The 13,415-nt window shown below is 44.2% G+C and overlaps 1 protein-coding gene across 1 annotated transcript in view; it reads right to left on the reverse strand.

The window, feature by feature from the left end:
- Positions 1-438: 438 nt before the first annotated feature.
- The window catches only part of LOC308293692 (Golgi apparatus protein 1-like), a gene marked incomplete at its 5' end in the record, with an annotated part of 112,108 nt that continues 99,131 nt past the window's right edge, over positions 439-13,415 (reverse strand). The window contains 9 exons of the mRNA XM_080736287.1: positions 439-817; positions 1,575-1,681; positions 4,731-4,851; positions 6,783-6,890; positions 7,285-7,386; positions 8,197-8,339; positions 8,799-8,922; positions 11,670-11,807; positions 13,313-13,405. Coding sequence (XP_080592413.1) covers positions 650-817; positions 1,575-1,681; positions 4,731-4,851; positions 6,783-6,890; positions 7,285-7,386; positions 8,197-8,339; positions 8,799-8,922; positions 11,670-11,807; positions 13,313-13,405 — 1,104 coding nt within the window. The 3' untranslated portion in view covers positions 439-649. The remainder of the gene's footprint in view (positions 818-1,574; positions 1,682-4,730; positions 4,852-6,782; positions 6,891-7,284; positions 7,387-8,196; positions 8,340-8,798; positions 8,923-11,669; positions 11,808-13,312; positions 13,406-13,415) is intronic.

Here is a 13,415-nt window from a genome sequence, read left to right on the forward strand (position 1 = left end):
TTACCTAGGCGGAGGCGGGGGGGTAAAGCACCGTCCAATTCATTTCGCTATGGAAGTCGCATGTTTTGACAAGGAAAGCTTGCTCTAAGCTTTCCTTGAGGCTGTCCTTAAGCCATGAAGCAAGCTTTCCTCATCCAGACGTGACTTCCATAGGGAATGAATTGGACGGTGCTTTACCCCCCCCCGCCTCCCCCTAGGTAAAGCACAAGGCGTGTGCCTTAAATGTGTGAATTCAGCCTCAGGCTTCCTACACACAGTAAAGTCGTATGCCCTGTCACTCTCCTTGGGGGATGAGGGGGGGGAAGGTGTCGTCCAATTCATTCCCTATGGAAGCTTCATGGTTTCATGCCTCTGGCAAGCCTCTTGGCTTCAAGCAGGCCTGCTTTAAGCCAAGAGGCTTGCCAGAGGCATGAAACCATGTGACTTCCAAGGGGAATGAATTGGACGACGCCCTCCACCACCTCATACCCCAAGGACAAGGACAGGGCAGGTGCTTCTACTGTGAGAACGAGGCCTCAGGGTCTCTCTTTCTCCGGGAAGCTTTTTGTTCTCTCTTTTTGTGTGTTTTTAAGTTATTTGGTTCCTGGGTTCTCTCTCTTCTCTCTGGTCTCTTGGTCTTGTGGTGGTGGTGGTGGTGGCATGGTGGTCTCTACCTGTCCTTGAGCTCCTGCGTGACGCGCTTGGTGATACGTCCGCACAGCGCCCCCATGAGGAAGAGCAGCGCAACGCCCAGGCCCGACATGGCCAGGATGTAGTTCTTGGACGGCGACGTCATCACCTGCATGGCCAGGTCCGAGAAGCCGTCCGCCGGCGCCACCTGGTGGTGGAGGGGGGAAGATCATGAACCCATTTAGGCCTAGAATTATTTATTGCTTTAACTATTAACCCATTTAGGCCTAAACTTATTGAATGCTTTAACCAGTGAAAAATAGCAGATATACAAGCTCACAGCGCGGCACCGAGTGCCGCGCTGCAAGCTTGTAGATCTGCTATTTTTGGAAAAGTCGTGAAAATGTGTGCAAATCTTTGAATATATGTATTTTCAAAGCGAACGTCTGTAACTCAAATTTTGCTTCTGGGTGGTCCCTGGAACTAGATATTTTGAGATGGGGGTCCGTGGCCAAATAAATATCAGTTTGGCGGTCCTTCACATGTAAAGGTTTGAGAACCACTGACATAGTAGTCTCTCAAGAACAGACTAACTGAGCTCCAGTTGAAGTGAAAAGGACCTTTCCTTTGACGATGGCTGGCCAGATTGCTGACATAGAAACATAGGTTTTTCAAAAAATCTTAGAAGGATTCAAAAGACACTTGTAGAATCGGGTCAAAATTCTAATTTTCACGATTTTTCAAAAATAGCAGATCTACAAGCTCGCAGCGCGGCACTCGGTGCCGCGCTGTGAGCCTGTATATCTGCTATTTTTCAATAGTTAAAGCATAAAATAATGATATACAATACTGTGTACCCGCTCTGAATGGGTTAAAACATAACAGATGTACAAGCTGACAGCACGGCACCGAGTGCCACGCTGCAAGCTTGTAGATCTGCAAATTTGTGTTTTTTTTTTTTTTACCTTGGCAGCGTAGCTCCACATATCGATGCGGTCCTGCAGTCTCTTCTTACATTCTGGCTGCAGACGGACTCTCTTGTCCTGCAAGGCCTCCATCAGACACGACATCTCTGAGGAGAAAAAATTGCATTTAACTCACCCACTGCATAGGACGAGTTTGACGAGCTATATTTATGGGTCCACTCTGCTTATGACGAGTATGACGAGTTATCAATTAGCTTTAATAACTATAAAACAAAAAAGTATGATCGCCGATTCGCCGTCCATAGCGCTCTATGGAAGGGCCCTATTCACAAAAACCGGATCCAAATCTTCCAAAACGGAAATGGGGGGGCGGGACAACGACGCCTGTATCCTGTCTGCCGAAATCCCATCCTGTTTAATGTTATGCAACGGCCACGCTGGGCTCAATCGGTTTCGCTTTGGGAAATGGCAGGCTGTTGGGTTTTGTAGCTTACACTGACTGGATCGTATTGTGAATGGAATCGGTGAACCATCGCGCAATGGATTCGCGCGCGCGCCCACGTTAAAGGTAGGCAAAATCCTGGCGGTGTGGACCCTCAGAAGGGGTCTTAAAATGGGGGTAAATGAGTTAAGCAAGATGGTAAACAAATTGCTTCTATTAGGCAGAAATGCCCCTGTTGTCCAGTTTCCCCAGCAAAACCCAGCAGCTCTCATAGCATAGAGTGGAGCCTATAAGCCTATTGCTTTTACACTATTTGTTGTGGTCAAATGTTATTTTATTTTTCATGAATGTGTTACTAGTTGTCATTACAAACCCATCCATGCCATCGTTGTCCCACAAAAGCCACCACACTCTGCTAAACAGATGTTATGCTTTTATGTGTTTTACAGAGTCCCGGAAAAGATGCCCTGTGATAGGCCAGTACAGTCACTTTGATTGGCAGTTGTGCCGAATGCTCACCCCAAAACACGATTTATGAGATTGTGGTGGCTTGTGTGGGACAACCTAGGCATGGATGTGTTTGTATTGACAAATAGTAACACATTCATGAAAAAAGCAATCACTTTTGACTGCAAAAAATAGTGTAAAAGCGATAGGCTTATAGGCTCCACTCTATGCTATGAGAGCTGCTGGGTTCTGCTGGGGAAACTGGACAACAGGGGCGTTTCTGCCTAATAGACCCCATGGACAGTAATTTTGGATCAATGAGAAAATGAGCCTAGAAGTGATTTAGGGCGGAGTTGTCCTTTAAGGTTGGACGTAGGACAATTCTGCTACAAAGCTCCATTTGATTGGAATAATATTCCTCCATCTCTTAGATCCATTACATGCTGCTGTGGCGTCACTCAGAACTTCCCTAGATTCACATCTTGATACAAACCTTTCTATGCTTCTAAATTCACCCTTTGTCAAGTCCCGCCCATTGTCCTGCCCCTCTCCACACCCATTGGTTGCTGTGTCTTGGTGGGACATTCAGTGGGACATTCCATCCACTGCCATGTTAATTCAGTTGCTTCAAATTGTTATTCTGTGTGCTCAATTCTAATTTCAAACTTTGTTTCAGTCAATTGGAGCTGCTCAGTGGCAGCATAGTGAATCAGCATGTTTTTAAATGTTTTTATTTCTCCAAAAATTATGTTTTAGCTAATTCAACATAAAAAAGGCGGAACCAGGGCGGGACAAGGCAGATAGAGCCTGCTGTTTGGTCAGTCAGGGACCAACCAGGAGGCTAACAAAGGGTGACTGAGTCGCTGAGGAGTAGGGGCGCCTCTGCAGCAGCCTTTGGAACAGCCCGCCCCTCTATATTAGAAGTGCAAACTCCATTGAGACTTTTAAATCCCTTCTTAAAACACACTTTTATTCTTTAGCTTTTAACTCATTTGCCACGATCCCCGACGAAACCGAAGATTTCCCGCTGTACCGCCCTGCCATGACCGAAACAACCAGAAGATTTAATTAGCTTTAATCATTATAAAACAATTAAAAGTATGATCGCTGTTTATCGCCGATTCAGACTCTTTAGGCCCGCCTCCTAACTGTATGCGGCCGCATTTCCTGTTTTGACCGGATCTAGGTTTCCGTATCCGCTCTGAGGCCGCGTCATAGCTCCGCTTCCATAGGTTTGCCTGTAAACAAAGGAAGGAGCTGCACGGCCATAGAATGGTCTTTTTTTCACGCGATTCTTTTTTTATTTGGAAACTGTTATGAGTCTTTTACCCGCCTGGCATATGATCTGCGCACAGATCGTCTGCTATGTGCGCAAACGTGCCCACGCAGGACCATAGCGCACAGCTCGGCCTTTTACATTCGTTTTTCTGTAAACAGTGGCAGATACCATTTTCCAATGGGATTGTTTTATTCGAAAGCTGTGGTCGGGTGTACAGACTGTACACGCCACCTACAGGATACATGCACAGATCGTGTGGTCGGGTGTACAGACTGTACACGCCACCTACAAGCTGTGGTCGGGTGTACAGACTGTACACGCCACCTACAAGCTGTGGTCGGGTGTACAGACTGTACACGCCACCTACAGGATACATGCACAGATCGTGTGGTCGGGTGTACAGACTGTACACGCCACCTACAAGCTGTGGTCGGGTGTACAGACTGTACACGCCACCTACAAGCTGTGGTCGGGTGTACAGACTGTACACGCCACCTACAGGATACATGCACAGATCGTGTGGTCGGGTGTACAGACTGTACACGCCACCTACAAGCTGTGGTCGGGTGTACAGACTGTACACGCCACCTACAAGCTGTGGTCGGGTGTACAGACTGTACACGCCACCTACAAGCTGTGGTCGGGTGTACAGACTGTACACGCCACCTACAAGCTGTGGTCGGGTGTACAGACTGTACACGCCACCTACAAGCTGTGGTCGGGTGTACAGACTGTACACGCCACCTACAGGATACATGCACAGGTCGTGTGGTCGGGTGTACAGACTGTACACGCCACCTACAAGATAAAGCTGTGGTCGGGTGTACAGACTGTACACGCCACCTACAAGATACATGCACAGATCGTGCGCGATGCAGTTCAGCTATGTTTAAAATTGCAGCAAATTAGTTAATCACACTCCAGTAAGTCACCTTCTCATACTAGTACGTATATTACTTTATTGTTAAGGTTTTTATGAAAGGGGCAGGAAAACCCTAAAATCTGAAGTGTGTGCATGTGTACGTACGTCGGCCTCGTCCCGGCGGGATGGCTGCACAGTGGTGTTTGATGTCCAGGGCACAGGCCGTGTGCAGGACGGGGTCCACGAAGATGTCTGCTTTACTCTCCTTCAGCATGTTCAACACCTCCTGCAAAGGAATCAACAAGAACAAACAACACGTTCAACACCAAAATATAGAAAGCTAGTAGACACCTCATTGGCCGCTGCTGTTCACTGGAGCGACCTGCGAAAAAGGTCCAGGCGGAAGTGTGGAAGTGTAGACGACACGCTACCACTCAAAGTGACTACTGGCCAATCACAGTGTGTCTTTTCCGGGACTTATCCATTCAATTCAAAGGAGCTTTATTGGAATGTTTACATTGCCAGAGCAAGCGTCCCTGATCATCTTGAGAGCTACGTTCAAAAAGACGCGCCCACACCTGCCTCTGATTGGCCTACCAAAATTTCAGTTTCTGTGCTTCTGAATTCTGCCAGGACTTTTTTTTTTGTCCAAGGAGGCGTTATTATGTTTTTATGTTCATGTTTGTTTTCTATGTCTATGTTCAATTATGTACGTTTCTTGAGGGGGCAACATTTTATTTTTTAACAAAACACGAGGCTCGGCCCGGCCTGAAAAACGTGGGGTTGGGTGGGGTAGTGTCGAGAACTCTACGTCACAGCAGCGTGATTCAAAATAACGGCGCAGTTCGGCCAGTGGAGACGCCCCTCTCGTTCCGCTTGCCTCTGATTGGCCCGTGGCGGCACCCGGGTGGGGACGCTCTGGGACGCTGTCATGTCAGGCACGTAGCGCGTTACTTTATTAACCCGACACGTTATAAGTTATCTTGAGTATGACAGTAGTTCGGGTTTTAATGTTAAAGTAAAGGCGAATTCGAATAAGCTTTAAGGAAATGCTGAGTATGAACGTTAATTCACATTTTATGGTTTCCTTAATTGTTTCCTACAGCCCATGTTTTACAACTGTATTACATTTTTGGCTGTTGTAAATAAACAGTTATATCTTCTAAGTTATGTCTGCATTTTCTAGTGGTGAACAAAACAAGACAGTATATTTTTATCTTTTCAAAGTGTGTTGTGAGCCGTTTTCACTAATTCTAATTTCTCTTTTGTACCATGCCAACCCATTAAAAAACACCCAGCACAGAAGATAAATAAAATGAGAGGCCTTTCAAAGTACAAGTGTCAAGTTTATTTTGAGCACAGCACAAAAGTGTCAAGTGCAGGCTTTAGTTATATGCGCGTGTGTTGTTAAGCTCTATACTATAGAGTATAGGGGCGTCTCCACTGGCCGAACTGCGCCGTTATTTTGAATCACACGTCACAGCACAGGCTTGGAGGCTTTTATTTTGTGTTTCTTTGTGTTTGTCGGCAGGAGAAGATAAGAAGAGCAGGTGTGGTGTACCTTCTTGCAGCCCTCCAGTTTGATCTTCAGCAGGTTAAATATAAAAAAATAGCAGATCTACAAGCTCACAGCGCGGCACCGAGTGCCGCGCTGCGAGCTTGTAGATCTGCTATTTTTTTGAAAAATCGTGAAAATTAGAATTTTGACCCGATTCTATAAGTGTCTTTTGAATCCTTCTAAGATTTTTGGAAAAACCTATGTTTCTATGTCAGCAATCTGGCCAGCCATCGTCAAAGAAAAGGTCCTTTTCACTTAACTGGAGCTCAGTTAGTCTGTTCTTGAGAGTCTACTATGTCAGTGGTTCACAAACCTTTTCATGTGAAGGACCCCCAAACTGATATTTATTTGGCCACGGACCCGCATCTCAAAATATTTAGTTCCAGGGACCACCCAGAAGCAAAATTTGAGTTACAAACGTTCGCTTTGAAAATACATAATATTCAAAGATTTGCACACATTTTCATGACTAATTCAAAAATAGCAGATCTACAAGCTCGCAGCGCGGCACTCGGTGCCGCGCTGTGAGCTTGTATATCTGCTATTTTTCACTGGTTAAAGCATTCAATAATTCTAGGCCTAAATGGGTTAAAACACACTTTTATTCTTTAGCTTTTAACTCATTTGCCACGATCCCCGACGAAACCGAAGATTTGTACCTTCTTGCAGCCCTCCAGTTTGATCTTCAGCAGGTTGACCTTCAGACACTCCTCCACCTGACCAGTCTGCTCCTGGGCTGCTGCCTCCTCTGGACACAGACGAGAGATCTGCACGCGTGCACACACACACACACACACACACACACACACACACACACACACACACACACACACACACACACACACACACACACACACACACACACACACACACACACACACACACACACACACACACACACACACACACACACACACACACACACACACACACACACACACACACACACACACACACACACACACGACAGAACAACGTTAGGAAAAGCAAACGGAAACTGAAATTTATTGGGAAACTTTCAATTGAAATTTGCTTCAAATAGATGGTCACGTCTGAATATCAACGATATTATATATAAAGATTACAATCCTCACATACATTTGGGTTGTCTATATGAAAACGTCTGAAAACCCCTGGCATAAAACAAACAGTGTGACCCACCTCCTCCGTGCAGTGGATCTGGAGCTGGGGGTCCAGCCTGTAGTCCAGGGCAGACTCCTGTAGGATGACCCTGATCTGGTCCTCACAGTCTGGGGACAGGCGCTGACCACACACACACACACACACACACACACACACACAAAACAACACGCAGGTCAGTACACATACAGATGCGACATTTGAGGGTCTGCTGCCATTGGCAATTCATCATGGGTGAATCAGTGGGAGATCCAAACCTTTACACAGAGAAAGTGTGACACTTCTCGCCAGGTGTGAGACGGTGTCAATTCAAACAAAGGCTAATCAGGCGCAAAAATAGTGACGGTCGCTTATCTCCCGATTAGGGAGTCTTACTGGTTTTAATAGCATAGTATTGAATGCACAATAATATGGTTAAAATGTTATACATAAATATACAATATATGTTGTAGCCCAACCCCCAGGGGGGGTCCCTGGCCTGAAAACGTTGAAGACCCCTGAACTAAATGGTTCTACACCTACTACCCGTTGCGTAAATAAAAATTGGTTATTCTATTAAATATATTTTTAATGAGTGAGATATTAACTTAATATATTAAACATTTACATTTTGCACCCATATTACTGTCAGGTAAAATGTTGCTTTTAACAAGTAAAATAAGCTAATTTAGTATTATGACATGATGGCATGGTTGATTAGCAGAGCCTGAGTGTCACACTGTTGCGCAGTGGAAATACAGGAAATACTGTATCTGATCTACAAGCTGAAAATATATGAATTTTTTTTGACATAGCAATGATTATGACAATAATTACGATTATGTCAAATAATTGTGATTAGACGATTATATAATAATTGTGACAGGCCTGTGTGTGTGTGTGTGTGTGTGTGTGTGTGTGTGTGTGTGTGTGTGTGTGTGTGTGTGTGTGTACCTGGTCAGCGTATTTGAGCTTCAGACAGGAGATGACCTGGCCCTCCAGTTCACTGTCTCCTGCTGCCTTGTTCAGGATGCTCTGGCAGAACTTAGGGATGTCTGCTTTACACGACTTCCTGAGCACTGGATTCAACCTGTAGTCTGCACACATTCACACACAAAATACAGTACAAGGTTAGGAGGAGTGAAGAGATTGAGATGACCTCCAGCTTATTCAGTAGAATTGAGTGTCAAAAGCCTTTTTTGAGGTCCAGCATGACCATGCCGCAGTATTTGCCAGAATCTAAAGCAATATTACAAGAGAGGATGTGTGTTATCGTGAGTAAAGGTACACAACAGTTACCCTTAAAAAAACATATCAACTTCATTGTAATTAAGATATTTAAGGCCTCGCCTACGGAAACAATGATGGCAATCCGGCAGCTTTTTTTGCGACCAGCACAGCTAAAATCTTTGTTTGATGAGACCCATTCCATAATGCTCAATATCACCATGGGTAAATGGTTATCGGATTGCTTCGTCGGAACTACCGGTTGTATAATATGTGTTTGATGTAGTCGTTCAAATACAGCAGGCAGGTTTGTGTGTGTGTGTGTGTACCTGTATTCTGTGTGATCTGTCTCTTGGTGATCATCTGTTTACACTTGGGGTCCATCAGCTCACTGTTCTTGTTCTGCTTCAGACACTGCAGTACGTTCTTACTGTCTGCCTCTGTGCAGAACCTCTGTTTACACACACACACACACACACACACACACACACACACACACACACACACACACACACACACACACACACACACACACACACACACACACACACACACACACACACACACACACACACACACACACACACACACACACACACACACACACACACACACACACACTAGTGAGACACTGCAGCACGTTCTTACTGTCTGCCTCCGTGCAGAAGCGCTGGAAAACACACACGCACGTGCACACACACACGTTACATAGTGTACACATGCACAAGCCTTCATGGATACACACACCCCTGCGTCATACGGCCGTGTCAATACGGCCGAAAATATCTGAGCTTGAAAAGTTTGGATATGTATGTTCGGCATGTCACACCCTGGTACTACAAGCCATAAATCAGGTTTAAAGGGATATTTGGGTTTCAAACATGTCTGGGGTCATTCTAACGTCTACTTAGGCTTTTTGTGAACACAGCAGACAGTTTTTGAGTTGCTCGTTTCAGTATTATTTAGATACTTGATATTAGACACTTGCCCTCCCATTGTAACTTCAAACTCCATTTAACCACGTTAGATTCATTGAAAACACATGCCCTTGGTTCTGCTGACCGGTATTGCCCTTCTAATACGCGAGGGGGCCATGTTTTGTCAATTACGCTTTTAATGTGTTTACTTTTTTTGTATGTTATTCATTTCATGATTTGTAATTCATTCCACTCCAAAAGTCCTGATAGTATCCACAACTTTCCAACATCCCATCGTGCATTGCGCAGAATGTGCAGGCAGCTTCCGGCGCCGCAGCCTAGAGTGATCTACAAGCTCACACCGGTTGCATCTGCGACGCGACGTGAGCTTGTATGTCTGCTGTTAACCTTAACTCATTGACTGCCAAGGCCCGAGTTTCCCGAGTTATTACAGTAGTCCCAGGCTGCCATAGCCCGAGTTTCCCGAGTTGGAAGCCATTTTGAAAAAAAAAAAAAAAAAAAAAAAAAAAAAACATTTTTTTTTTCAAAATCTTTTTTTATAAAAAAAAATCTAAAAATGCCTCAAATGTATTAGGCATGATCGCAATTGCGAAATTGCATGTTTAGCCCCATAACAAACACATCTTTCAAAATGTCAAAAATGGCTGCTTTGTCTGACTTTGAAGGCTTGTATCTCATGAATGCCTGAACGGATTTCCAAGCGGATTTTTTTGTTTGAAAGCTGTTAAAAAGTACTACACATATGGTGCATGATCTAGGCATGGGCGTGCACGATCCGTGCACTAAAAATTGATCCGTGCACTAGAAATTTAGGAAGGTGGCAGTGTTTGTTTTGTCTGACTTTGAAGGCTTCTATCTCATGAATGCCTGAACGGATTTCCAAGCGGATTTTTTTGTTTGAAAGCTGTTAAAAAGTACTACACATATGGTGCATATATGGCACGATCCGTGCACTAAAAATTGATCCGTGCACTAGAAATGTAAGAACGTGGCATCCTGGTACTACAGGTGGATAGGCCCTATGCCATTTCAAAACAGGTGGATAGGCCCTATGCCATTTCAAAACAGGTGGATAGGCCCTATGCCATTTCAAAACAGGGAAAGAAACCTGTGGGAAAACAATACATTTGCAGGAGATTTCCCGGAAAAGAGCGTTAAATACTGAAGACTTGAAACAGCACATCTGTATGTACGGTATGTAACAATTAGGTTATCGCTAACATCTAAACTCAGTCTGTGGTTGTGGTCAACTCGTGTTTACAGATCCCCCATATACAGAATGCAAACTGTTGTGTTTCCTTCGTGACAAGGATCTAACGCTACAGGAATGCAGTCAAAACAATAATATTGTGTACGTATAAATCAACCCAGACAATGACTGCACAGTGTCACAACAAGATCCTGCAGATCGGCTATTTTTGGTGAAAAGATAAGAGGGGAAGAAATGGGGGAGGCCCTAGTGTGGAGCCCTGGGGGACACCGGTCAACACAGTACAAAGGGCCACTAAATGAGAGGTTCGACCACTTAGTCTGCAGACAGTGTAATTGTGATGAGGCAAGTGCAAGTCCAAAATCAACATGTTTTGTTAGTGTCTTGTTGTGTGTTACAGGAAGTCTTTCTCTGGTCTTAAAATAAATACTTTAACATTTCTTTGTGCAAACATGCAGGGAAATGTGCTCAGTCAGCGCAAAGCCAGAACAGGAGGGGAAAGCTGATTTTCTGTCAAATTTAAACTGGATTTGTCCGTCCTGAAAACTAAAATCCTGAAATGAGATAAATCCCTTTGAGTCATAGGCTAGTTTAGTGGGCTTCACTCAAAAGGAACAGATGCTTGTTGCAACCGTAGGTCGCATTTAGTATGAAAACCTGCAGATCATGTCTGTCTGTCTGTCCGTCCATCCGTGTGTCACGCCTCATGTCACGCTCCATATATGGCCAAGACATGTCCATAATTATATGGAGCTGACTCCAGATATGGATATACTGTAGCTGACCTGTTCTACCTATTTTATTGATTTTATAATATCTTTTGGTAGCCTGATTTCAGACTCGGCTGAAGCTTGAGTCTGACGTTGTGCCCTGTTTGAGCGATTTCTTGAGGGGAGGGACTTTGACGGCACGGATTGGTTATTTGTTAAACCCACCCCCACCCCCTGCGCTAATTGGAGGAGCCGTCATTTCTTTTGGGTCAATTTGGGCAGGTTTTAAATGATTTTCAGCAAGCAACACTATAGCTTAAGAGCTTTGAGAAGGTTGCATACCCTGATCATCTGCTTGCAGACCCTCATGAGCTGGTAGTCCAGCTCTGGGTCCATCATCTCCACCTCCTGCAGCTTGAAGACACGGTGGTGACAGCGCTGGGAGAGATGCCTCTTGTTCTCCTTCAGACACTCGATCACCTGCAGTGCACGTGCACGTGCACAGACACACACACACACACACACACATGCATGCACACACACACGCAAGAAAGTCATTTTAGGCCTAGAATTATTGAATGCTTTAACCAGTGAAAAATAGCAGATATACAAGCTCACAGCGCGGCACCGAGTGCCGCGCTGCGAGCTTGTAGATCTGCTATTTTTGAAAGAGTCGTGAAAATGTGTGCAAATCTTTGAATATATGTATTTTCAAAGCGAACGTTTTTTAACTCAAATTTTGCTTCTGGGTGGTCCCTGGAACTAGATATTTTGAGATGGGGGTCCGTGGCCAAATACATGTCATTTTGGGGGTCCTTCACATTAAAAGGTTTGAGAACCACTGACATAGTAGTCTCTCAAGAACAGACTAACTGAGCTCCATTTAAGTGAAAAGGACCTTTTCTTTGACGATGGCGAGCCAGATTGCTGACATAGAAACGTAGGTTTTTTAAAAAAATCTTAGAAGGATTCAAAAGACGCTTATAGAATCGGGTCAAAATTTAAATTTTCACGATTTTTCAAAAATAGCAGATCTACAAGCTCGCAGCGCGGCACTCGGTGCCTCGGTGCCGCGCTGCAAGCTTGTATATCTGCTATTTTTCAATAGTTAAAGCATAAAATAATGATACACAATATAGTGTACCCGTTCTGAATGGGTTTAAAAAAGAATAATGCAGACATGCAAACCATCGGTTATCATTAGGAGCAGTGTTCATTTCACAGACTAACGTTTTTACAAAAAAAAGAAAGAAAAATGTTGACTACCTTTTTTCACTCACAAAGACTACATAAAAACGAAGCTATGATGTGACTAAAACTAAGACTAAATATAATGACGATATCAAATGAAAACTAGACTCAAATGTTAGGGAGGGACTTGTAGAGAAGAGATCCAGTAGAACTAAAAGACAGGTCATTTGTGATGATGTTTTTAACAATTCATTATGGTATGTATAACAAGACTGCCCCCCTGTGGATGTGCAAAACATTTCTCTTTTGGGACACTGTGAGAGCAGTGATTTAGAACAGAGGTTCTCAAAGTGGATTCCATGGTCGCCCTGGCCTTTATGGGGGCACCGAGTGCCGCGCTGCGAGCTTGTAGATCTGCTTTTTTATTTTATTTTATCGTGAACATTGGCATTTTTACCCAATTTTGACCCGTGTCTTTTGAATACTTCTAAGGTTTTTTGTTTCTATGTCAATGGTTCTCAAACCTTTTCATGTGAAGGACCCCCAAAATGATATGAATTTGGGCACAGAACCCAATCTCAAAATATTTACTTAAAAAAAGACCTATATTTGATACAATTTCCACGATTTTTCAAAAATAGCAGATCTACGAGCTCGTAGCTGTGAGCTTGTATATCTGCTATTTTTCAATAGTTAAAGCATTCAATAATCCTCGGCCTAAATGGGTGAAGAGAGTTCCTTGGGAATTAAAAGTTCGGGAACCGCTGATTCAGAGAAAACAAAGCCATGCTGACCTGAGCGTTCCCAAAGGCCACGTTCTGACACAGCCTGTTGATGTCCTGCTTGCATGAGTCATACAGCTCTGGCTCCAGACGAATGTCCTCCGACTGGACGAGA

The sequence above is a fragment of the Nannobrachium achirus genome, assembly GCF_963921795.1.
Source record: "Nannobrachium achirus genome assembly, chromosome: 11".
NCBI classification, from domain to species: domain Eukaryota; kingdom Metazoa; phylum Chordata; class Actinopteri; order Myctophiformes; family Myctophidae; genus Nannobrachium; species Nannobrachium achirus.